Genomic DNA, 24,800 nt, shown 5'->3' with positions numbered 1-24,800 from the left:
CCCCGAAGACAAAGATAAGAAGCAATGGATGGAAACTAATGAAGGAGAGGAGCAACCGGGAACTAAGGAGAAATTTCCTGACAGATTAAAAACAATCAATCAGGGGTACGGAGGTTGTGGCTACTCCATCTCTTGGGGGTTTAAAGAAGAGAATGGACTACCCTTTGTCTGAAATGGTCTAGGGTCTCCTGCCTGAGCAGCGGGTTGGACTAGATGACCTCCGAGGTCCCTTCCAATTACAATAGATTACAGTTGCAATTCCTGCATGGTGCATCCTGCAGATGCATGCATTCCCCCCCCCCATACACACTACGCTTATGAAACAGCCCCGCATGCACCCCAAAAGGCGCATCTCCCGTGCTAGGCGCCCCGGCCCACGCGTGGCACCCCGATTGCGGCCCGCCTGGCCAGCTGAGCCTCCCCGCTCCCCACCCCCCGTCCATGCAGGAGGTTGGCATGCATGCAAGAAAAGCATGCATGCATGCATGCAAGACATGCATGCAAGCCAGGCAGGCAGGCAAGGGGATCGGCCTCACCGTGACCAGCCGGGCAGAGGCAGAGAAGCAGCGCGACCCAGGCGGGGAACATCGCCGCTTTTCTCGCACCGCCGAGCTGCCTCCTCCAGCTGGCAGCGGCTGCAGCCGGGCCCCGCCCACCCGCTCCTCGGATTGGAGGAGCCGGAGCTCTGGGAGGAGCCGAGTGTGTGTGTGGGGGGGCTCTGGATGACTCATCCGCTCCCTTGCTCACGGGGGAGGGGGATTTACCGTCCGCCTCCGAATAGACCCGAACGCCGGTTTGTCTTTAGTGGGGGGGGGGGGTCGTTCCTGAGCTAAAGGGGACTGGCTGAAAGCCCCGAAATCGGAATGGTTGGAGGGTCTTGGCCCAAAGATAGGATAGGATGGTGGGGGGTGGGGGGAAAGAGAGAGAAGAATAGATGACAGATAGATGATTGACAGAATAGACAGACAGATAGATCATGGATGGATGGATAGGTAGATGAAAGAAGGAGGAATAGATGGTTGATAGAAGAGATAGATAGATAGATAGATAGATAGATAGATAGATAGATAGATAGATAGATGAGAGGAGGAATAGATGACAGATGATTGACTGAATAGACAGACAGATAGATCATGGATGGATGGATAGGTAGATGAAAGAAGGAGGAATAGATGGTTGATAGAAGAGATAGATAGATAGATAGATAGATGATAGATAGATGGATGAGAGGAGGAATAGATGACAGATGATTGACAGAATATATAGACAGACAGATAGATCATGGATGGATGGATAGGTAGATGAAAGAAGGAGGAATAGATGGTTGACAGAAGAGATAGATAGATAGATAGATAGATAGATAGATAGATAGATAGATAGATAGATAGATAGATAGATGAGGAGGAATAGATGACAGATGATTGACAGAATATATAGACAGACAGATAGATCATGGATGGATGGATAGATAGATGAAAGAAGGAGGAATAGATGGTTGACAGAAGAGATAGATAGATGGATGGATGAGAGGAGGAATAGATGACAGATGATTGACAGAATAGACAGACAGACAGATAGATCATGGATGGATGGATAGATGAAAGAAGAATAGATGGTTGACAGAAGAGATAGATAGATAGATAGATAGATAGATAGATAGAAAGATAGATAGATGAGAGGAGGAATAGATGACAGATGATTGACAGAATAGACAGACAGACAGATAGATAGATCATAGATGGATGGATGAATGGATAGATAGATGAGAGAAGGAGGAATAGATGGTTGACAGAAGAGATAGATACAGATAGATAGATGGATGGATGGATGGATGGATGGATGAGAGGAGGAATAGATGACAGATGATTGACTGAATAGACAGATGGACAGACAGATAGATAAGTAGGTCATGGATGGATGGATGGATCATGCATGGATGGATGGATAGCTAGATGAAAGAAGGAGGAATAGATGATTGACAGAAGAGATAGATAGATGAGAGGAGAGATAGATGATAGACAGACAGACAGACAGACAGATCATGGATGGATGGATCATGCATGGATGGATGGATAGATAGATGAGAGGAGGAATAGATGGTAGATGATTGACAGATTGATAGATAGACACACAGATATAGATGATATGGATTGGTAAGTAGGTATAGCTGATAGATACCTATATAAAAATGAATGTGTGTGTGTGTGTGTGTGTGTGTGTGTGTGTGAGAGAGAGAGAGAGAGAGAGAGAGAACTCTGGAACGCCTTGAGCAATTTCAACCAAATTTGGTACACAAAATTACTTGCCCTCTGGAGAAAAATAGTGTGAGGATGTGTGTTCTGTTAAGATGCAGCCTGTTGTGCCTTAAAATTACTTCTACTGTATTGCCCTAAAACGGCTTCTACTGTACAGTGCAAGTGGAGTTGCCATGGTAACAGCTTCACAGTACTCCACGAGGGGGCTCCCTCTGGTAAGGGGGGAAAATCCAACATTAGAAATTAGGTTTGGTCCGGACATTTTCAACAAAATCAGGGCATTTTCCGTCTAATACAGATTTAGGATAAATAAACACCCGGGCAACGCCAGGTTATCAGCTACTTTTTTTAATAAAAAGAGTCATGAAAACAAAGTGCTTTAAGACAGTGTTTCTCAACCTTGGCAACTTGAAGATGTCTGGACTTCAACTCCCAGAATTCCCCAGCCAGCGAATGCTGGCTGGGGAATTCTGGGAGTTGAAGTCCAGACATCTTCAAGTTGCCAAGGTTGAGAAACACTGCTTTAAGAAACGCTGCTCCAAACCATGTAAGCAAGCTGGCTGGGGAATTCTGGGAGTTGTAGTCCCCCCATTTCAAAGATGTAGAAATTGAGAAGAAATGCCCTAGTGAATCATGGAATGAATCAACAAACTTTTGCTGACCGCTGAGGAAACGCACCTCGGCTAAACTCCCCGTTATTTTCAAGAATAATTAAAAATTGTTATTATCACTTCGCCTATTGTAAAAACCACCTTCCTAGCATGGATGGGGGGGGGGGAATGTTTGAATATGAACCCCCCAAGCGGACGTGCGAGGAGGGCTCTTCTTTTTCTTCTCTCTACGAGAGTCACGCCATACGCCGCTTAAGAAGCCCCGCCCTTCGGTTCGGCCCCGCCCTCGCGAAGTTTCTAGGCGACCGCGGTGCATTCTGGAGAGGAGACCGTTTGACCAGGGCCGCCGCCAAGATGATGGTGAGTGACGGGGAAAGCGGCGGGAGAGCCGCGCTTATCCGCCGCCATCCTCCGCGGGGCGGGCGTCGTTCCCCTCGCGGGTGGCCTTTTCCTCCTTGGGAGAGGCTTCTCTGCGAGGAGGAGCCGGTATTGATGGAAGCCGGGTCGGGTCGCCGGTGGGTGGGCGGGCGGCCAACGCGGGAGCCTCGCCGGTTGCTCCGCCGCTCCTGCGACATATAGAGAGGCCTCCCTAAGCGGAGCTGAAAGCCAACGGGCTACACGCGGGCAGGGCCGGTATCCGGGAGACTATAACTCCCGGCAGCCTCTGGGGCGGCCGGCGCCTTTTAACGGAATGGCTGCTTTGCCGCGAGGCATTGTGGGAGATGTAGTCCCAAAGGAATTCCTGGCAGGGCAGCTCCCCATGTGAGCTGCAGGTATTGTGGACGGGTGCATGTGTGAAGACGTACGAGGCGTGTTATCGCGTGATGCGCAGGCTGACTTGGTAGCAGAGGCAGGGCCCTCCCCCTCCTCCACTTTCAGGGGAGGATGCATTTGCAAAAAATATATATATTTTTAAAAATGTATTATACGCCCATTCTCGCTGTCAAAAGGACCCGAGCTGTTTTCAACAATAGAAAAAACATATTACAAAATGATTAAACGTTCAAAACGTTCAGCGTGAAGAATTAAAACATTAAAATCAACCAAGACCAGGCGAAAGGGACCATTAGGGAGATGGGATGGAGATGGGATCTTCTAATTTATTACATTCAATTAATAAAAGTAACATTGACAGAACAATCTTGAACTAGTCCTTTTGTCTTTATATGTAGTCCAGAAAAAGGAGGTGGAGCCGTGGCTTTTAATCTTTCTATCCATCTACTCTATCTATCTATTCCATCCATCCATCTACTCCATCTATCCATCCATCCATCCACTTTATTTATCTATCTACTTACTCTATCTACATCTATATCCATGTACTCTAGGAACTGGGTATGTCTAGTTGAATGAAAAGAAGGACCAGGGGAGACATGATAGCATCTTCCAATATCTCAGGGGCTGCCCCAAAGAAGAGGGAGTCAAGCTATTCTCCAAGGCACCTGAGGGTGGAACAAGAAGCAATGGGTGGAAACTAATCAAGGAGAGAAGCAACTTAGAACTGAGGAGAAACTTCCTGACAGTGAGAACAATTAATCAGTGGAACAGAATTTGCCTCCAGAAGTTGTGAATGCCCTAACTGGAAGTCTTTAAGAAGATGCTGGATAATAGCCATTTGTCTGAAACGGTATAAGGTTTCCTGCCTAGGCAGAGGGTTGGACTAGAAGACCTCCAAGGTCCCTTCCAATTCTGCTATTGTATTATATTACTCTTATCTTTATCCATTTACTATCTATCTATCCATCCATCCATCCACTCTATTTATCTATCCATCTACTCTTATTCATATATATATATATATATATATATATATATATATATATATATATATATATATATATATATATATACTGGTATGTATGTATGTATGTATGTATGTATGTATATATGTATATGTAGGTCTCTAGTTGTTCGGGTTTTCTCCCGCGTAGAATTGGAGATGTCTTGGCGACGTTTCGACGAAGTCACATTCGTCATCTTCAGGCTGCTGCTGACTACTTCAGGTTTGGTGTTTCCAGGAGTAGTGTGGGATCTTGGCTGTTTTGTTCCTTATAACTGCTGGTAGGGGATTAAATTTTAACTGCCAGTAGGGGATTAAGTTTTAACTGCCAGTAGGGGATGAAAACTGATTGAATGGGGGCTTGGGTGTGTCTCGATTAGGTGGAAGTGTGTCCTTATTTGGTGGAGGGGTGTTCTGTTCTGATTGTTTGGGGGGTTGTGTTTCCTGTGAGGGTGGGAGGGGTTTTGAAGAGGCTGATTGTGCTTTAGCAGTCTGGCTTCTGGTTCTGGGTCGTGCCTCCTCATCAGTTTGTGGTTTTGGTTGTTTTCTTTGTGGATGTTTTTTGGTAGTATTCTGTGTGGCTATTGTGAGTGTGGGCCTGGTCTCATTCTTCATGTTTGGGATTCGTTTGTTAATGAGGGCGGGTTTCCAAAGGGCTGGCAGGCGGGAGGTGTCGTCTCGCCTGTTCATGCTATGTGGGTGTTTTTCTATTTCGATTGCTTCCCTGATTATACGGTTGTTGAAGTGTTCGGCCTTGGCGATGGTTCTTGTCTTATTGAAGTCAATTTTATGTCCTGTGGCTTTGAGGTGTTGGACCAGGGAAGAAGTTGGTTCTTCTTTTTTGATTGCATTTTTGTGTTCTTCAATGCGTGCACTTATTCTTCTGTTGGTCTGTCCGATGTATGTGGCGGGGCAAGTAGTGCATGGGATTTCATATACTCCTTGATTTTCTAATTCAATTTTGTCTTTGGGGTTTCTTAGGATGGTGGATATTTTCCGGTCTGTGCAGAATGCTGTCTTGATGTTGTGTTTGCAGAGGATTTTGCTGATTTTGTCTGTGGTGCCTTTTATGTATGGGAGGAGGGCTTTTCCATTTTCTTGTTCTCTGTCCTGGACTTTAGTGGGGGTTTCTTTTTGGATTAGGTTGGTGATCTTATTTCTTTGGAATCCATTGGATGTCAGTACGTTGGTGAGAGTGTGTAGTTCGGTTTTTAGGTGTTGTTCATCAGCTAGGCGTTTTGTTCTGGAGATGAGTGTCTTGGCTACGGAATTGATCTGGGCTGGGTGGTGGTGTGAGAGTGCGTGCAGATAGCGGTTGGTGTGTGTTTTCTTCTGGTAGATGGTGTGTCCTAGGGAGCCGTTAGATTTCCTGTAGACTAAGACGTCCAGGAAGGGGAGTTGGTTGTTTGCTTCTGTTTCCATGGTGAACTGTATTTTGGGGTGTAGGCTGTTGATGTGTGTAAGGAAGATGTCCAGTTGTTCTTTCCCATGTGGCCAGATTATGAAAGTGTCGTCTACATATCTGAGCCAGAGTTTAGGTTTGTGATCAGATTTTTCTAGAGCTTGGGTTTCAAAGTTTTTGAAAAAAAAAAAAAAACTTTGAAACCCAAGCTCTAGAAAAATCTGATCACAAACCTAAACTCTGGCTCAGATATGTAGACGACACTTTCATAATCTGGCCACATGGGAAAGAACAACTGGACATCTTCCTTACACACCTCAACAGCCTACACCCCAAAATACAGTTCACCATGGAAACAGAAGCAAACAACCAACTCCCCTTCCTGGACGTCTATATATATATATATATTTCTTTTAATCCATCTCTATATCAATCCATTTTTAAATTTATATGCCTCCTGTCTCACTGTAAAGCAACTCCAGGTGGCTTTCAAGTATAGAAAAACACCATTTAAAATTATTAAACATTAAAAACATTCTGCATTGAGAATTAAAACAGTGACATCAACCAAGACCAGGCGAAAGGAAACCCTGGGAGCCACCTGAGGATCTTGTAGGAAAAGCAAAATATAATAATATAACATTTTTAAAACTGGCATTACATTTTGAGATCCATTCTATGACGGTTGTATTTTTAATAACAACCCTTTATGAAAAGCTAGTGCCTTAAAACAGGAATATATGCAATTGTATATATTTTTCAAGGCAGACTTGTTTCTTATAGATTAATGTTCTAATATACAGCAATATAAACATTTAAAAGGGCTCTTTTTCCAGTTTATTAGTTGTTAATTCTATCAGTTTATTACGATCTAAACTATTACATCTAATACATTCCTTAAAGGTGTCGCTGTGGTTTTTACTCTCCATTGCAAATGCTGCTTTTCTTCAATTTTAGGCCTTTTCTATGCCAGAAACAACTGGCTAATATATATATATATATTGTACCTGCAATGAAATTTGTTGTCGTACAAGTAGTCCTCAACTTACAACAATTTTTTAAGTGACTGCTGGAAGTTATAACAGCACTGAAAAAGGCTTTTTCACATGGACGACCATTGTGGCATCCTCGTGGTCCTATGATCAAAATGTGAATGCTTGGCAACTGACTCGTACTTACGACGGTTGCAGTGCCTTGGGGGGTCATGTGATCAGCTTCTGCAACCTTCTGGCGAGCGAAATCAATGGGAAATGATTTGCCGTAAAATGGGACGAAACGCCACAAACAATTGTCTCACGTAGCTACAGAAATCCGGGGCTCAATTATGGTCATAAGTCGAGGGCTACCTGTACATTCCTAAACTGCTTTTTCTTCAATTTTCTGCCAAAAAACCCCAGATAATTGGCGTTCTATTTTACTTTTTGGACGCGCAATGAAATGTGTTTTGCTCGGTTGCCTCATGACACCTGACCTGTGACACAACCTCGTTTTTCCCTGCAGCCCACACCTGTCATCCTGCTGAAGGAAGGCACCGATACTTCTCAGGGAATCCCGCAGCTGGTTAGCAACATCAGCGCTTGCCAGGTGATCGCGGAAGCCGTCCGGACTACGCTGGGCCCCCGGGGCATGGACAAACTCATTGTGGACGACAGAGGTGAGGCTGACCGAGACCCCACAATTGCCAAGAAATCAAGGGGGATCTCCAAACTTTGGCAACTTTTAAAGACAGGTGGACTTCAACTCCCACAATTCCTCAGCCAGCCCGTCTTAAATCCGCCCGTCTTAAAAGTTGGAGAAATCCTGGGCTTTAGATCATTGTAAGGTGGCTCAGTGCGCTAAAAAACTGAGCTTGTCGATCAGAAGGTCGGCAGTTCGAATCTCTATCGCCGCGTAACGGAGTGAGCTCCCGTGACTTGTCCCAGCTTCTGCCAACCGAGCAGTTCGAAAGCACTTAAAAAATGCAAGTAGAAAAATAGGAACCACCTTTGGTGGGAAGGGAACAGCGTTCCATGCGCCTTCGGCGTTGAGTCATGCCAGCCACATGACCACGGAGACGTCTTCGGACAGCGCTGGCTCTTCGGAGAACCCCCAGGAGCGCTTTGCAGGCCTCTCAAACTCTCTGCATGCCCCGTTTTTCACAAAAAAATGGGGCATGCGGACGGTTTGGGAGGCCTGTAGAGTATCAAAATCTTTTTTTTTTAATTTACCTCTTCAAAACCTTGGTGCGTCTTATACTCTGAAAAATATGGTGGTTGGGTCATGGAATATCTGCCAGAAAACCACCAAGCTCAGAGAGCATCAAGGACCCAACAGTCCCTCTCCTCCTGCTCCCCTCCCCTCCTCCCTCTCTGCAAATCCCTCTCCCTCCTAGCACGGATGATGTTACCTAGTTGAGTCACCAGATGTCTGCAAGAAAACCACCCAGCTCAGAGAGCACCAGGGACCCACCGTGTCACTTATTTCTTGCCCAGAACAATCCATGCCCCAGATAGTTTGCGCCTCACTTGAGAGCTGAGCCATAAGTGAGGTCCGTGGGGCTGTGAATGCCGAACCAGGAGGACAGTGATGGTCTCCCACAAGCCAACATTTGTGAATCAATGACTAGACAGAGGGTTGTTAACTTTCGGTTTGTAAGGGTATTTAGGACTACATGGGTGTCCTCCGACAGCCCCCCCCTCTCGTTCTTCGGACTCTGTTCCAATGTCCAAATATGTCAAACGCCCTTCCGTGTGCGGATCTGGCAGCTGTCAATCTTTGCAGGCAAAACCACCATCTCCAACGACGGCGCCACCATCCTGAAGCTTCTGGACGTGGTCCACCCCGCGGCCAAGACGCTGGTAGACATCGCCAAGTCCCAGGATGCAGAGGTGGGCTCGGGAACGAGGAAACAGAATTGGGGAGGTGGGGTAGGGGGGCAGGGCTTGTCTCTGGGGTCTTTTCCCTTTGAAAACATTCCGAAGAAGATTCTAGGATGAAAAGCGAAACCTATTTTTTTCTTCTTCTTCTTTTTACACTTTCTTATCTGGTGCCACAAAGCTCTTTTCTTTCGTGCACTCCCACCATATACAGGAGAAGGTCCCTAGTGCAGCATTACATTTCCAACATCGTGGTGATAAGTTTTTGTTAACTTTAGCTAATCTTGTGGGTGGGATGTGCCACCTGTAGAACATCTCGTATATGTTTTCCTTACACGAGGTGGATAAAGTTAACTTTTTGTTTCTTTCCCGTAAGTCTTGCCGATCGTCCAAATCTATGCTCTAACCCTTCTCCATGCTAACACGGTTTCCTTTAGCTGATCTTCCGCCATTGTGTAATCCAATAGATATTGGCGTAATTTTTTTAATAGCAATAGCAGTTAGACTTATGTACCGCTTCACAGGGCTTTCAGCCCTCTCTAAGCGGTTTACAGAGTCAGCATATCACCCCCAACAACAATCCGGGTCCTCATTTCACCCACCTCGGAAGGATGGAAGGCTGAGTCAACCCTGAGCCGGTGAGATTTGAACAGCTGAACTGCAGATAGCAGTCAGCTGAAGTGGCCTGCAGTGCTGCACCCCAACCACTGCGCCACCTCAGCTCTGATCATTTTCTCCTCTTCACCTAGTAAAATTTTATCTTAATTCTGTGGGTCCTTAATACCCCATTCTTTTTTTGTCTTTTACCTATCGGGATTGGACTTGGAAGCAAGCCCACCCTTCCAGTTCTATTCCTTCCTCATATCCTTTTAGATTTCAGTTCCCCTCTTTCGTTTAGCATCTCCTTATAAGTAAGGACTTTCCCTAAATTAATAAAATTCCGGTGCGCGAACATCGCCAACGTCAATAAGCAGCTTGGGGTTTCCATGTAGTTCTGTTCTTTTAATCCTTAACCTCGAAACTTTTTCAAGGGAATTAAAAGTCCAGTCGTTCTTTTCAAAACCACCGCTGGGAGAACTTGTGTGTGTATTTGGGTGGGTGGGTGGGGTTCCTAAAGGCCTCTGCACAATGAAGGAAGTGCCCCATGGGGGGGGGGAGGGAGAGAGAGAGAGAGGCAGGCTCTCTGGTTCATTGTCCCTCCAGATGGTGGGGGAAGGGTGGGTACAGGCAGTCCTTGATTTACACCAGTTCATTTAATGACTGTTCAGAGTTTGCCATTTTCATCAGAAGTTCTGAATCCAGAGATCTGCTCCTGTATGGAAAGATCTGGGGAGGGGTTTTGGAAGTGCCTCCGAGCGGGGAAGGGACGGAGCTGAGCTTCCTCAGGAGGAAAACCTATTCCAAAATCTTTTTTCCTTCCCAGGTTGGGGACGGCACCACGTCGGTGACCCTCCTGGCTGCCGAATTCCTGAAGCAAATCAAGCCCTACGTAGAAGAAGGCCTCCACCCCCAGATCATCATCCGTGCCTTCCGCGTGGCCACCCAGTTGGTAAGCTGAAGCCGAAGTGGGGCTCCGGTGGGCCTCCTTCCCTTCCAGGAAACCATTTGGCTTAAGGAACAGAAGAATAAGGAGATTTTGGGAAGCCTTGAGAGAGTCAAAAGGGGGACGGGCAAATTGATCTGTGGCTCCTAAGGTTTTGGCACCAAGAATGACCGCCGAACCCTTGGAGGAGGAGAAAAAATAAGAATGAGCAAGCTGCCTGGAAGACTCGCCACTGGCCAACTCATCGCGGGATAACTCAAGAGCGGCAATCGAATTGCAAGTGTGGCTGTCCCATCTCTTCTTGAAGACCTCCAGTGATGGAGCACGCATACCATATTTTTCAGAGTATAAGACGCACCTTTTTCCCTCAAAAAAGAGGCTGAAAATTGGGGTGCATCTTATACACTGAATACAGCGTTTTTTTGCCTCGCAAAACCCCGCCCTCTTCACCAAAATGTCCGTGCATAGCCTTTAGGAGCCTTGCAGAGTGCCCTTGGGGGATGGGGAGGGCAGAAATGAGCGAAAAATGGGCTGTTTTTTTATTGTTTCCTCCCCCCAGCCCCCAGGAGCACTCTACAAGCCTCCTAAAGGCTATTCATGCCTTTAAAAAAAAACAAGGGAAAAACCAGCCGTTTTTGGGAAGTCTGCAGATTGCAAAAACTTTTTAATTTGCCTCTTCAAAACCTTGGTGCGTCTTATACTCCGAAAAATACAGTAACTTCTGAAGGCAATTTCTGTTCCCCTGGTTAATTGTCCTCACTGTCAGGAAATTTCTCCTCCGTTCCTTCTCTCCTTGAAGAGTTTCCATCCGTGGCTTCTTCTTGTCTGGCCTTCAGGGGCTTTGGAGAACAGATTTGACCCCCCCCCCCTTCTTGTTTTCCTTTGGCAGGCCGTGGAGAAGATCCGGAAGCTTGCGGTCACTATCAAGAAGACCGATCCAACGTAAGTGGCTCTCCGTCTCTCTTGCGATTCCATTTGTGGGAAGGATCCTTTCTGGAACGATGGGATGGACGAAAGGAAGAGGGAAACCACAAGGCCAAAGTCTCTAGTCTTACTAGAACAATCCCTTATTTTGGCAGTGGGGAATGTTTTTAGGTCTGGCATTCCCAAAGTACCGGTAATCCCTCCTGCTGATTTTTTTTATATATATAATTTTTTTTTGTTTTTTCATTTTCATAACATATAATCTCTGTTTTAACTGTTTAATAAATTTATAGGTTGCCCAATCCCGAAGGACTCCGGGCGGCTTACAGAAATACATTTCAAAAATAAAAAATTAAAATAGAGAAAATAAAAACAGATTAAAAGATCACTTCATACACTCAATCTAGGCGGGGCTGGACCTCATATATGAGGTCAACAGCCCCAGGCCTGCCAGAATAGCCAGGTTTTGGTAGCCTTTCGGAAGGCCATGAGAGTGGGAAGGGTCCGGATCTCTGGGGGTAGATCGTTCCATAGGGTCGAAGCGGCTACAGAGAAGGTCCTCCCCTGGGGGGGGGGTGTCACCAGACTTACAACCGTTTACTGACCGTTCGGAGTTACAACAACACTGAAAAAAAGATATGACCGTTTTGACACTGACAACTTTTTGTGCCTCCTCGTGGCCACCTGAACCAAGTTCAGACAGTTGGCAAACGGTCTCACACTTACGACGTCTGCAGTGTCCCGGGATCGTGTGGTCCCCTTTTGTGACCTCCTGCCAAGCAAAACTAGTGAATAAACCAGATGCACTTAGCAGCCGTGTTTCTGACTTAATACCTGCCGCGATTCTCTTTAACAACTGCTGCAGAGACAGGTCGTAAAAGGGGGGCAAAACCCACTCAGCAAATCTCATAGATGTTTGGGTTCCGTTGTGTGGTCATAAGTCGAGGACTACCTGTATTGAAAATCAGAACTGCTTCAGCCCAAGGTTGTCCTAAAGAGCCGAGGTGGCGCAGTGGTTAGAGTGCAGCACTGCAGGCTACTTCAGCTGACTGTTATCTGCAGTTCAGCAGTTCTAATCTCACCGGCTCAGGGTTGACTCAGCCTTCCATCCTTCCGAGGTGGGTGAAATGAGGACCCAGACTGTGGGGGCGATATGCTGACTCTGTAAACCGCTTAGAGTGGGCTGAAAGCCCTATGAAGCGGTATATAAGTCTAACTGCTATTGCTAAAGCAGGGGAGTCAAACTGGATTCCTTTGAGGGATAGATGAGCATAGATCTGCGGGCCGACAAGGGGTGTGTGGGGGGGGACTGGACGAACGCCTCCTGCAGCATTTTTGCTGGCCAAAACGGGACGCGGGGTGCTTTGCTATTTCCACGATCTGGGGCGCGGGCCTCGAGTTTGACACCCCTGCCCTAAAGCCTTTGCCCGTGCAAACCGTCCCTCTTCCTTTTGCTCCCCCCTCGCCCCCCCCCCTCTGGTAGAGAGCTGAGAAGCCTTCTGGAGAAATGCGCCAGCACCGCCTTGAGCTCCAAGCTGATTTCCCACCAGAAGGACTTATTTGGCAAGATGGTGGTGGACGCCGTCATGATGCTGGACGAACTGCTGCAGATCAAAATGATCGGCATCAAGAAAGTGCAAGGCGGCGCTTTGGAGGTAGGCTTCTGGAGGGAGGGGCGCGGGGAGGGGGTGGTGGTCTGGGATGCCCGCCAGGATTTCTTGATGGGTTTATTTAAGTGAAGCCAGGGCTCTCCGAAGAGAGTTTCCGCCGTCATGTGGCCAGCATGTGACGTCGCGGAGCCCCATTAACTTCCCACAAAAATGGTACCTATTGATCTACTCGCATTGGCATGCTTTTTCTTTTTTCTTATTTGAAATATATTTTTATTATTTTTACATTTAAAGCAATGCAGTACCGCAGGCATTATAAACAATTAGTCTCGACCATTAACTATTAGCTTACTTAGTATAGTGTCTATCCTTCTCTCCAATCACATTATATACGTCTTCTACCAATCATAAAATCTGTTCCAGACTTCAAAATATTCTGATTCCCCTTTATTTTTAAGTTCAAGAGGGAGCCTAACTGCTTCCGCACAGGCCAACATTTTTCTGATTATATCTAGCTCTGATGGTGTATTTTCTTTTTTCTAATATTGTGCATAAGTTATGCGCGCCGCAGTTAGTATATGTATAATTAAATAAAGTGTATCTTTCTTAAACCCCTCTGGTATTATACCTAGGAGAAAAATTTCTGGTTTAAACATAATTTGGTCTCCCACCATTTGTTCTAACCATGATTGAATCATTTTCCAATATTTTTTTTTGCCTCATTGCACGTCCACCACATATGATAGAAAGGGCCTGGTGTTTTTTTACACTTCCAGCAGATTTTTAAACATTTTGGAGAGCCGTGCTGGGGGGAGATGCCATCAGTAGAACATCTTATAAAGATTCTCTTAGCCAATGTTAGTTTCCGATTAAGTATCCAAAGTTTTTCCCACTTAGCCAATTCCACATCATAACCAAACTTTTTCTCGCATTGGCATGCTTTCGAACAGCTAGGTTGGCAGGTGCTGAGGCCAGGACGGGAACTTGCCCTGCCACATGGTGCTTGGCTCTCCAACCTGGGCTGCCAGCTTTCCAGTTGACAAGACGTTCCTGAGAATTCTGACATTTCGCTCACTAAACAATTGGTCGTAAATTGGGAACAGCCCGTAAATGATCCCACCGCCTTATTTAGTGACTTCAGGCCAAGGGCCCGCAGCCATCTTTTCTTGTGGATCTTTGGCCTGCCACACTTTCTATTATTCTATTTTAGTTTTGTACCCCCTCCCCTTTTTATTGTTAGCCGCCCTGAGTCTCAGGAATAGGGCGGCATATAAACCAAATCAATCAATCAATTCTACTATGCCTTTCCTATGGTGGGAAAATGGGAGTTGGGGATTGTAGAAGTTAGATGCTATGTAGCCATAGCAACATTCTTCCTAGAAAACCAAGGTCATCCTTTGTCTCTGCATCTCTGCACCTGACGGGAACTGGATGGGTGGAAATGCCAGCATGGCCAATGGAAGATTGGACCATGAGATGGACTTGTGGGGGGGGGGGGGCAAGATCTTGAACTTTGAACTGGGTGGGAAAAACCAGGAAGCTTTCAAATGTGGGTTTTCCCAGATGTGCCAACATGGCTCTCTTGATAAATCAGAACTCTGAGCAATACTTCGCCTCGGACTCTTGATTTATTTTTGGATGCTATTTGGAACCTTGATGTTGGTTCTGTGTAGAACAGAGGCGGACTTCAACTCCCAGAATTCCCCAGGCGGCGTCACCATTCCTGAGAATTCTGGGACTCGGAGTCCGCCCATCTCCAAGTTGGGAAACGCCCTTTCAAAGGCCGTGTGACGAAAAGCGGGGCTTAGCCAGATGTTCTTGGAAGTTCCACCCTGAGCCTTTTTTTTTTTTTTTTTTGGCAGGATTCCCAGCTGGTGGCCGGCGTGGCCTTCAAGAAAACCTTCTCCTACGCTGGCTTTGAGATGCAGCCGAAGAAGTACGAGTCGCCCAAGATCGCCCTGCTCAACATTGAGTTGGAGCTCAAAGCCGAGAAGGACAACGCAGAAGTCAGGGTCCACAATGTGGCGGTGAGGCCTGGGGTCTTCACCAGTGCGGTGGGTGGGTGGGTGGGTGGGCTTGGAGAAAGGAAGGCGTGCAGTGGGGCAGGGGTTTAAAAAGGGGTAGGTGGGCTCTCGGGGGCTTTTGTGGCGATAGGCTGTTGTACGTAAACCAGGGTTCCTGACCTTAAAACCATTATGAGATGCGTGGACTTCAACTCCCAGAATTCCCCAGCCAGCATGCGCAATGGTGACAATAAAGTTACTTTATTCTAATCGGATCAGATCTAATCCGAAGTGGTGTAGCGTTTCCTGCCTAAGCAGGGGGTTGGACTAGAAGACCTCCAAGGTCCCTTCCAACTCTGCTATTCTATTCCCGTGATGGTGAACTGCGCACAGCATGACCACTATTTTGGGACAGCCCAAGAGCAAAATATAGGACACAGGCTTGTCTTTTAAACAGTGGTTTGTATACAAGACATGTGTGTGTGTGTGTGTGTGTGTGTGTATACATCATACATACATACATACATACACACACACACATATATATACATACATACACTACACACACACACACATACATTCACATCAGGGATGAAATCCCGCAGGTTCTGACGGGTTCTGGAGAACCGGTGGCGGAAATTTTGAACAGTTTCGAAAAACTGGTAAATGTCACCTCTGGCTGGCCTCAGAGTGGAGAGGGAATTTTGCAGTATCCTTCCTCTGCCACGCCCACCAAGCCACGCCCACAGAACCGGTAGTATAAAAAAATTGAATTTCACCACTGATACAGGTGTCATGCAAATACTAAGCAAGCAATCTAGGTTTTCAACTCTGCACAATGGATAACAGGAGGAGAGAGAGACACCCTCACATGGCCTCCCTTATATATCTATCTATTGAGATAGATAGATGATAGATAGATAGATAGATAGATAGATAGATAGATAGATAGATAGATGATAGATAGATAGATAGATAGATAGATAGATAGATAGATAGATAGATAGATAGATAGATAGATAGATAGATAGATAGACAGACAGTCAGTCAGTCAGTCAGTCAGTCAACAGTAACCCTGTTGGCTCATCCTCATGTCATCATCTCAGTTCACAGCCTTACAGCAGCTGGTCAGCTATTCAGTTGTCATTACCCTGACACGAACCTTTGGCACGCAGAGCCTTCTCTGTGGGCCCGTGCTCAGTCGCCAGCTCCTCTTCCCGTCAGGTGCATGCGCAGCGGCCAGCTGCTCTCTTCTAGGTTCTGGCTTCCAGCTGGCCGGCGCACAAAGTTCCAGTTGTGGCCTTTGGCGCTAAAAAGAGTTAACCCTCCCTGTCCTGTTCCTAATCTGGTGCATGACCTGCGCCAAGGCTTCCTATGGGGGCTGGTTGTGGTCGATGACCCCAGCCTTCTGCCTCTGGTCCCACAGGATTATCAGGCCATCGTGGACGCCGAATGGAACATCTTGTACGACAAGCTGGAGAAGCTCCACAAATCCGGGGCCAAAGTCATCCTTTCCAAACTGCCCATCGGGGACGTGGCTACTCAGTACTTCGCCGACAGGGACATGTTCTGCGCTGGCCGGGTTCCCGAAGAAGACCTGAAGAGGACCATGATGGTAAGGGCCTCCTTTTCCCCTGGGGTCCCCCTGTGGGCAGAGGGGACAGTTGCCCGCCCGGAATTGGAGCAAGGTTTTTTTTTGGGGGGGGGGGGGGGAAGACTTCCTCCGTGGGTGCGTTGGGTAATTCTACTGCGCAGAACAAGATTTGCGTATGCAGATGTGAGGGGGGGTTCCTTGATGCTCTCTGAGCTTGATCCTCTCCTCGTGGGAGAATTTACTCTCTGTTTGTGGACAGGTGGCTTGTACCCCGTCAGCGTGGGTGGGGGTCTCTTGATTTAGCGGTTGTTTACGGTTTGATTGTTAGTCCAGCATTGATCTCGGTGTTAATCCCTGCTCCTCTGTGTGTTGAATGCTGGCGAGGAAATGCTTTGTTTTCCTTTTTGTCTCCTCCTCCTCTCTGTAAGCTCTCCAGCACTGATGATGTTCCCTAGTTGGGTCATGAAAGGTCTCCAAGAAAGCAACCAGGGACCCCACAGTCATTCTCCTCCTCTTCCTCCTCCTCCTCTCTCCAAACCCCCCCTCCCTTCTAGCACTGATGATGTTCCTCAGTTGAGTCAATTCTCCTCCTCCTCTTCTTCTCCACGTCCCACTCCCTCCTAGCACTGATGATGTTCCCTAGTTGGGTCATGAAACATCTGCAAAGAAACCACTAAGCTCAGAGAGCACCAAGGACCCCCACAATCCTCCTCTTCTCCCTCCCTACCCCTCCTCCCTGCAAACCCCACTCCTTCTACCACTGACAATGTTACCTAGGTGGGTAATAAAACATCTGCAAGAGAGCACTAAGGACCCTACAGCCATCCTCCTCCTCCTCTCTATAAATCCCACTCCCTTCTAGCACTGATGATGTTCCCTAGTTGGGTCGTGAAACGTCTCCAAGAAAACCACCCAGCTCAAGAGGGCACCAAGGACCACCACCACCCCACAGTTCAACCCCAAGCTACAGATATTCCCTTCTATCGGTACAGATGTGAATGTTGAAAGGGGGAAGGGGCCATCCAGCTGTGGGGGTCTCCGGTGGGCTCCTGAATCCCTTGTGGCTGCGTAAAGGTTGCACTCAAAAAGGGTCTGTTTTGCACGGCAGGCCTGCGGGGGATCCATTCAGAGCAGCGCAAACGCCCTCACGGACAACGTCCTCGGGCGCTGCCTCCTCTTTGAAGAGGCCCAGATTGGAGGGGAGAGGTAAGAAAGGGGCGATTGGCTTGAGGGGGCTTCGGGGCCAGAGAAATCCTTAAGACCAGCCTCCCTCGCCCAGCATCTCACCTGGCTGGGGGATTCTGGGAGTTGAAGTCCAGAGGACTTAAAGTCGCCAAGGTTGAGAAACACTGCAAAAAGTGACCACAGTGCGTTATCTCTTTAAAGGCTTCCCTTTTCCATTCCTCGACCTAAAGTCCTCCTCTCTCCCTCCCTCTCTCTCCCTCCCTCTCTCTCTCTCTCTCTCTCTCTCTCGCAGGTATAACTTCTTCACAGGCTGCCCTAAGGCCAAGACCTGCACAATCATCCTGCGAGGCGGCGCACAGCAGTTCATGGATGAGACGGAGCGTTCCCTGCACGATGCAATCATGATCGTTCGAAGGGCGATCAAGGTAACACGTCGTTCTAATCTTCGCTTTTTCTCCTTGGAGATAGGTGGTATTATAATACTTTAAAGACTTAACTGTTATTCGATAGATAATTATGAATTCAAGGAAATAAGGATTGTTTCAAATGAAAGAATATTAATGGTAGTCTTGAACACATAATGCTCAACGACAGCGAAATATTCAGTTATGTTTAATGCAAAACCAGTGATATCAATCCTAAGTTTAAGAACTGATGCACCAAAACTTGTAAACCAAACGACATGCTTGATGAAATGGAGGAAAGTTGTTCTTTGTTCTTCCCTTGCTTCGTTTTGTATGTGTTTCGTTTAAAAAGAATAAAATATATATATATATTTTAAAAAGGTAACACGTCGTGCAAGGTTTTCTGCGGGGGGGGGACTTAGGGGGGGGGGCAGGGGACACTCGATCTCGTCCTACTGGCCCCGTGCCAGATTCCGGCCACCCAAAAGGAATCTGGATTATTATTATTATTTTTCCCCTCCCCAGAATGATTCCGTTGTGGGCGGTGGTGGCGCTATAGAAATGGAAATCTCCAAATACCTGCGAGATTATTCCAGGACCATTCCGGGCAAGCAGCAGCTGCTGATCGGAGCCTACGCCAAAGCCCTGGAGATTATCCCACGCCAACTGTGCGACAACGCCGGCTTCGACGCCACCAACATCCTCAACAAGCTGCGAGCCAAGCACGCCCAGGTGAGCTCGGCCGGAAGGGGGACGACGGGCTGTGTGAGCCTTTGGCAAAAAGGTTTTGGCTTCCTTAGATTCCCAGGAATCTAAGGGCCTTTAGATCCTCTCCGGGATCCCAGTCTTTGCCTTTATTTCAAAATCCAACCTGCTTTTGGGAGGGCCACGGAGAAATGGCCGCCAGGGAATCGCTCTGCTTTTCCCAGCCTGGCGCTGTCTCCGAGGGTTGGGCTGGAGAGACTGGTAGTTGTAGCCCAGCAACAAGTGAGTGAAGGTCGTACGCTCAACAGGCATGAATTTAAGGAACCAAATATGAACAGGCTTGAAGACGAAAAGGCAGAGGGGCTGTGAGGCTCCGTCTGACGGCTGTTATAGGGAGTCCTCAATTTACGGCCACCATCCATTCATCCATCCATATCTGTCTGTCTTTTATCTCCATCTGTCCATCCACCCACATCTGTCTTTCATCCGTCATCTATCTATCTATCTATCTATCTATCAATCACATCTCTCATTTATCCATCTATCCATCTATATCTCTCCCCATCCATCCATCATATCTATCTGTTATCTATATCTATCTATCCATCTCCCTATCTATTGCTCCCTATCCATCTATCTATCTTGTCTGTCTACCTACCTACCTACCTATCTCATCTCTCATCTCCCCATCCATCCATCCATCCATCCATCCTATCTATCTATCTATTATCTATATCTATCCATCCATCCATCCATCTCCCTATCCATCCATCTATCTATCTTGTCTGTCTGTCTGTCTGTCTACCTACCTACCTACCTACCTATCTCATCTCTCATTTATCCATCTCTCTATCCCTCTATCCCCATCCATCCATCATATCTATCTAATCTATATCTATCTATCCATCTCCCTATCTATTGCTCCCTATCCGTCTGTCTGTCTATCTATCTATATCTCATCTCTCATTTATCTATCCATCTATCCACGTCTGTCTTGTATCTCCATCCATCTCTATGCACCCTTATATCTTTTCCATCCATTCCTATCCATCCATCCATCCATCCATCTATATCTATCTATCTATCTATCTATCTATCTATCTCTATCTCATCTATCATCTTTTCTACCGTGCCCATCTCAGCTAATTGACCCTGGGCAGTTCACAAACAACAGTGTTAACAAAGTTGTTTTTAACAACAGCCAGCCATTCCCACCTTCTGGGCTTTGCCACGTTCCTCCAGGCCGGCTGGCCGGTCACTGTGTCCCAGTCCCCGCCTCTACCAAAAACACTTGCCTGTATATCCTGCTTGGGGTCCCGAGGGAGGCCTTGCCTTGCATCCCAGTGCTTCCTTGGCCGCGGAAGGCGTGAGGTTCTGAGGTTGGCGGTGCCCGATGGCTTCAGGTCTCTTCTGCCTTGTTTGCCCTGCAGGGAGGCACCTGGTACGGCGTGGACGTGAACAACGAAGACATCGCCGACAACTTTGACGCCTGCGTGTGGGAACCGGCTGTCGTGCGCATCAACGCCCTGACGGCCGCCTCCGAGGCCGCCTGCCTCATCATCTCTGTGGACGAAACCATCAAGAACCCCCGGTCCACCGTGGACGCCCCTCCCATGGGACGAGGGCGAGGCCGGCCGCACAACCACTGAAAAGCCAGGCTTATGTCGCGGGCGGGAGAGGCAGAGGGGAGCGATGAAGACAACCAGACACGTCCCTGTCCCGTCTTCCCCCCCCCTCCCCGCCCGTTTTGTCCCGATTTTCCCACGCAGCCTGAACGGAGCCACTTTCCGCGTTCCTGAGCCCTCTGGGCGCTATCGAGTTTTGTGGAGGTCATTTGCTCCCTCCAAATTCCAGGGAGGATTTTCCTCGGAGTGCTGACATCCAGGCCTCCGCCTTCCTCTCCTGGTTTCTAAAGCCCCTCACCCACCCACCCCCAAAGAAATCTCTGCAGATTTGACGAAATGCTCGACCAGGAGGCAGTTTGCTCGAGGTTGTATTTATTGGGGTTTTACGGAGGCTTAAAACCGCAATCACAATAAATCCTTCCCTCTTCTCCCGGGTCTCCCTCTTTGTGCCGATGCTTCTCCCACGCTTGAATTGGGCTTCGGGTTTTGCGAGCCCCTCCGTTTCAAACAAATACGAGCAGTCCTCGATTTACAACCGTTCATAAGGTGACTGGTGTTACAACGGCACTTTTAAAAAGTGGCTTCGCGGCTGTTTTTCGCACAGCCTTTGCATGATCAGAATTCAGACGCTTGGTCACTGACTCACACTTAAGACGGTTGCAGTGTCCCAGGGTGACATGTGATCCGTTTTTGTGACAAGCAGCGGGGAAGCTGGATTCACTTAGCAACCATGTTACTAACTTAACCGCCACTTAAGAGCCGAAGTGGGGCAGTGGTTAGGGTGCGGTACTGCAGGCCACTTCAGCTGACTGCTATCTGCAGTTCAGCAGTTCTAATCTCACCGGCTCAGGGTTGACTCAGCCTTCCATCCTTCCGAGGTGGGTAAAATGAGGACCCGGATTGTTATTGGGGGCGATATGCCGACTCTGTAAACCGCTTAGAGAGGGCTGGAAGCCCTATGAAGCGGTATATAAGTCTAACTGCTATTGCTATTAACAACTGCAGTGATTCACTGCGAGAAAGGCTGTAAGATGGGGGACAAAAGTCACCTAACAGGTGTCTTAGCAATGGAAAATTGGGGGGGGGGGCTCCACTGCAGCCGTAAGTTGAGGACTCCCTGTAATGTTAGAACAGAAAAAGACTGGAGAATTCTGGGAGTCTTAAGTCTCGTTTCTGAGATTTCCTGACCTCCTGAATCCCACCAGCTAATTCTGACCCATCATCTTCCATTCTGTTCTGACCGAGGCTTCCCGAGAGCATGAAGCCAACTCCTCGTCCCGAAAAAAAACCCTTTTATTAATTGCCTGTGAATTCTGCTCATTCACATCCAGCAAATTCTTTCAAGGGAGGATTTACGGTCACAGACCTTATCTGACTTGGAGAGCTGCCAGGCCAATCTCTGCAGAACTTAAGGAGCCTCCAGAAGTTTTTCCGCACCCGTGTTATAATTTTAATTTCAATCCAAGGTTTTGGGGAGAAGAATATACTTAATTTAATTGCTTGCCTGCTCATTTCTGGGCAAAACACCGCACAGAAAGCAGCTTTGCGGGTGTTTTATTAACCTGACTGCGTTAAGGATCAGATTTAAGAGAAGAGACTGCAGGGATTTCTCCGTTGGGAGAGGTGCGGACTTCAATTCCCAGAATTCCCCAGCCAGAGATTTACAGCCAACCTCCCGCTGGGCGGCCTTAATGGACATTTGTCTGGCAAAAGCCTCACTTGTCTTAACACACCTCTAGGTTTAATTACTTCGCAGCTTAAGAGGTTAGGAAAAGCAGCCGAGATCAAAGGCTCTTGGTGAAGGTTGGCTAACTCGCTTCCTACTTACATAGCTGCAGGGATCTGGGGGATTGGAATTACAAGCCACCCAGGGAATTGTAAAGGGCTATAACGGTAGGGAGAAGAGGAAGGGAGGAGAGGGGAGGGAAAAGGGGAGAAGGGAGCAGGATGGATGAAAGGAAGGAAGGAAAAAATAGGAAGGATAAGGAAAGGAACAAGAGAGGAGGAAATGGGATGTATGGAAGGGAGGAGAGAGAAGGAATGAAGGAAGGGGAGGAAAGGAGAGGGATGGATGGATGGAAGGAACAAGAGAGGAAGCAGGATGGATGGAAGGAAGGAAGAAGAGGGAACAGGATGGAAGGAAGGAAAAGGGATGTATGGAAGGGAGAGGGAAGGAATGAAGGAAGGGAAAGGGAGGAGGGAATGGGATGGATGGATGGAAGGAACAAGGGAGAGGAAGCAGGATGGGAAGGAGGGAAGGAATGAAGGAACAAGGGAGGGGAGGGAAAGGGAGAGGAGGGAATGGGATGGATGGAAGGAACAAGGGAGCAGGATGGATGGAAGGAAGGAAAAAATAGGAAGGAAAAGGGAGAGAAGGAAGGAAGAGGGAACAGGATGGATGAATGGAAGGAAGGAAAAGAATGGGAGAGGAGGAAATGGGATGGATGGAAGGGAGGAAAAAATAGGAAGGAGCAGGAAAAGGGTAGAGGGGGAAGGGAACCAGATGGAAGAAAGAGGGAAAGAAAGAATGGGAGAGGGAACAGGATGGATGGAAGGAAAAAGGGAATGGGAATAAATGGAACAAGGAAGGAGCAGGAAAAGGGAAGGAACAAAGGATGGGATGAATGGAAGGGAGGAGAGGGAAGGGAAGGAATGGGATGGGTGGAAGGACGGAAGGAGAGGGAACAAATGAACGGACAAGGGAGAGGAGGAAATGGGAAGGGAGGGAGGAAAAATGGGAAGTAAGCAGGAAAAGGGAGGAGGGGAGAGAAGAGAACGGATGGATAAAAGGAGGCGAGGAAAAGGGAAGGAACAAAGGGGAGAAAAGGGGATGGATGGAAGGGAGGGAAGAGGATGGAAGGAAGACGACAAGAAACAATGGCAGCTGCACACCCATCATGGAAGCCCCTGCAATGGGCATAAAAGGGGGGGGGCTTTCAATAACCATCCCCAGCCAGACTCCCCTCCCTTTCCCAGGGCAGCCAAAATGGCTCTGGATTATGGGATGGTGTTGAGCTTCAGCAGCAACCTGACCGAAGGGGTGCTTCAACACACCCCTCGCCCAATTTATCCCCCCCCCCCTGCCTCCAATGTACACCTGGGCCCCAAATCTCTCCCCCGAAAGCTGCCCCTTTCTCCGAGAAGACAACGTGGTTCAGCCTTCGAAACAAACCGGCAGACGCACCACAAACCCTTTTGCAGGGCGGGAGGTGCCTGCCCTCCAGGACTCACAAGCTCCTAAACCAGCATCCAACCAAGCAACCCCCCCCCCCCCAAGCATCCAATGTTGGCTGAGGAATTGTGGTTTACCAAGCCATGATTGCAGGTACACAACCCAGGCCGGTAACTGTAGATCATTGAAGAGGATTTAGGAGGCTAAAACGAGAACGGCTGCAGGAACTGGGTATGTCTCGCTTAACGAAGAGAAGGACTTAGCGGGGGACATGATAGCGGTTCTTCCGATATTTGAGGGGCTGCCCCAAAGAAGAAGAGGGGGGGGGAGTTCTCCACCTCTTCCCCAAAGCCACCCCAGAAGGCAGGACAAGAAGCCAAGGGTGGACACAGATCCAGGAGAGAAGGAACCCTGAGAACGAAGGAGGAATTTCATGGCGGTGAGGACAATTGACCAGAGGAACAGCTTGCCACTAGAAGTTGGAAGACGAGAAGACGAGAGTGTTGTGGCCCCCCCCCAAGAAGCCCACAAAGCCACACCTTTGTTTGAAGAATTCTTTATTCAACACTGAGTCATAAAATAGCTCTTCTTCGTTAAGTTTTCTCTTTTTGCTTTCTTTTTCTCTCCCTTTGTGTCTTAAAATTTTAAATACGCATGGTTTACATTCGGCAAAGTTCAAGAGCAACAACATCAAAGTGCATTTTACAGACAAAAATTCTGACCCCCCCCAACTCCCCGGCGTTTTTTTTTTTTTTTAAACCATGGTCTCCCGGCGGAATCCCCCCCCCTCTCGAGAGGGTCTCCGGGATGAATGAAATGGAGGAGGCGCTGGTCGCTTCCACCTTCCGCAGGCGGTGGGGGAAAAATCGGACACCCCTGTCTGCCTCTTCACTTGCCTTCACCTCGTTCCTTTTGCCAATGCACCCCTGGAAACCAGCTGCACCCCAACGGGCACCGTCCAGATGTTTGGGGAGCTGGGGGATTCTGGGAACCGAGCCCAGCACATCTGGAAGAGGCCAGTTTGGATTAGACTGGCCTTAAGAGGCCCGTAAAAAAAACCCACCTACTCAAAACTACAAGTGCAAAGGCCTGCCTTCTGGTCTCCGCAGGTCCATTCCCTTTCTCCCAAAAC

The 24,800-nt window shown here is 47.9% G+C and overlaps 2 protein-coding genes across 2 annotated transcripts in view; one reads left to right on the top strand and one right to left on the bottom strand.

Annotated features, from left to right (window-relative positions):
* Positions 1-617, bottom strand: part of PRADC1 (protease associated domain containing 1) — a 12,749-nt gene extending 12,132 nt beyond the window's left edge. The window contains exon 1 of the mRNA XM_032238294.1: positions 537-617. Within this exon, the coding sequence (XP_032094185.1) occupies positions 537-588 (52 nt within the window). The 5' untranslated portion in view covers positions 589-617. The remainder of the gene's footprint in view (positions 1-536) is intronic.
* Positions 618-3,119: 2,502 nt separating this feature from the next.
* Positions 3,120-20,926, top strand: CCT7 (chaperonin containing TCP1 subunit 7). Its single transcript, XM_032238298.1, has 12 exons — positions 3,120-3,226; positions 7,549-7,702; positions 8,809-8,915; positions 10,327-10,452; positions 11,336-11,388; positions 12,854-13,025; positions 14,843-15,007; positions 16,410-16,598; positions 17,686-17,783; positions 18,055-18,187; positions 18,692-18,898; positions 20,302-20,926. Exons 1-12 carry the CDS (start codon positions 3,221-3,223, stop codon positions 20,518-20,520), a joined length of 1,629 nt encoding a protein of 542 aa, XP_032094189.1. The 5' UTR covers positions 3,120-3,220; the 3' UTR covers positions 20,521-20,926.
* The last annotated feature ends 3,874 nt before the right edge of the window (positions 20,927-24,800 follow it).

This window comes from Thamnophis elegans, unplaced genomic scaffold, assembly GCF_009769535.1.
Source record: "Thamnophis elegans isolate rThaEle1 unplaced genomic scaffold, rThaEle1.pri scaffold_101_arrow_ctg1, whole genome shotgun sequence".
Lineage (NCBI taxonomy): Eukaryota > Metazoa > Chordata > Lepidosauria > Squamata > Colubridae > Thamnophis > Thamnophis elegans.
Note: the sequence above shows the minus strand (reverse complement) of the source record. Positions and strands in the feature narration are given on the sequence as shown.

What these genes read in the sequence shown, in the direction of transcription:
- CCT7 (XM_032238298.1), top strand. An exon ending in GCCCAGATTGGAGGGGAGAG is followed by an intron (nt 17,784 to 18,054) that starts GTAAGAAAGGGG and finishes TCTCTCTCGCAG; the next exon opens with GTATAACTTCTTCACAGGCT. An exon ending in TGCGAGCCAAGCACGCCCAG is followed by an intron (nt 18,899 to 20,301) that starts GTGAGCTCGGCC and finishes TTTGCCCTGCAG; the next exon opens with GGAGGCACCTGGTACGGCGT.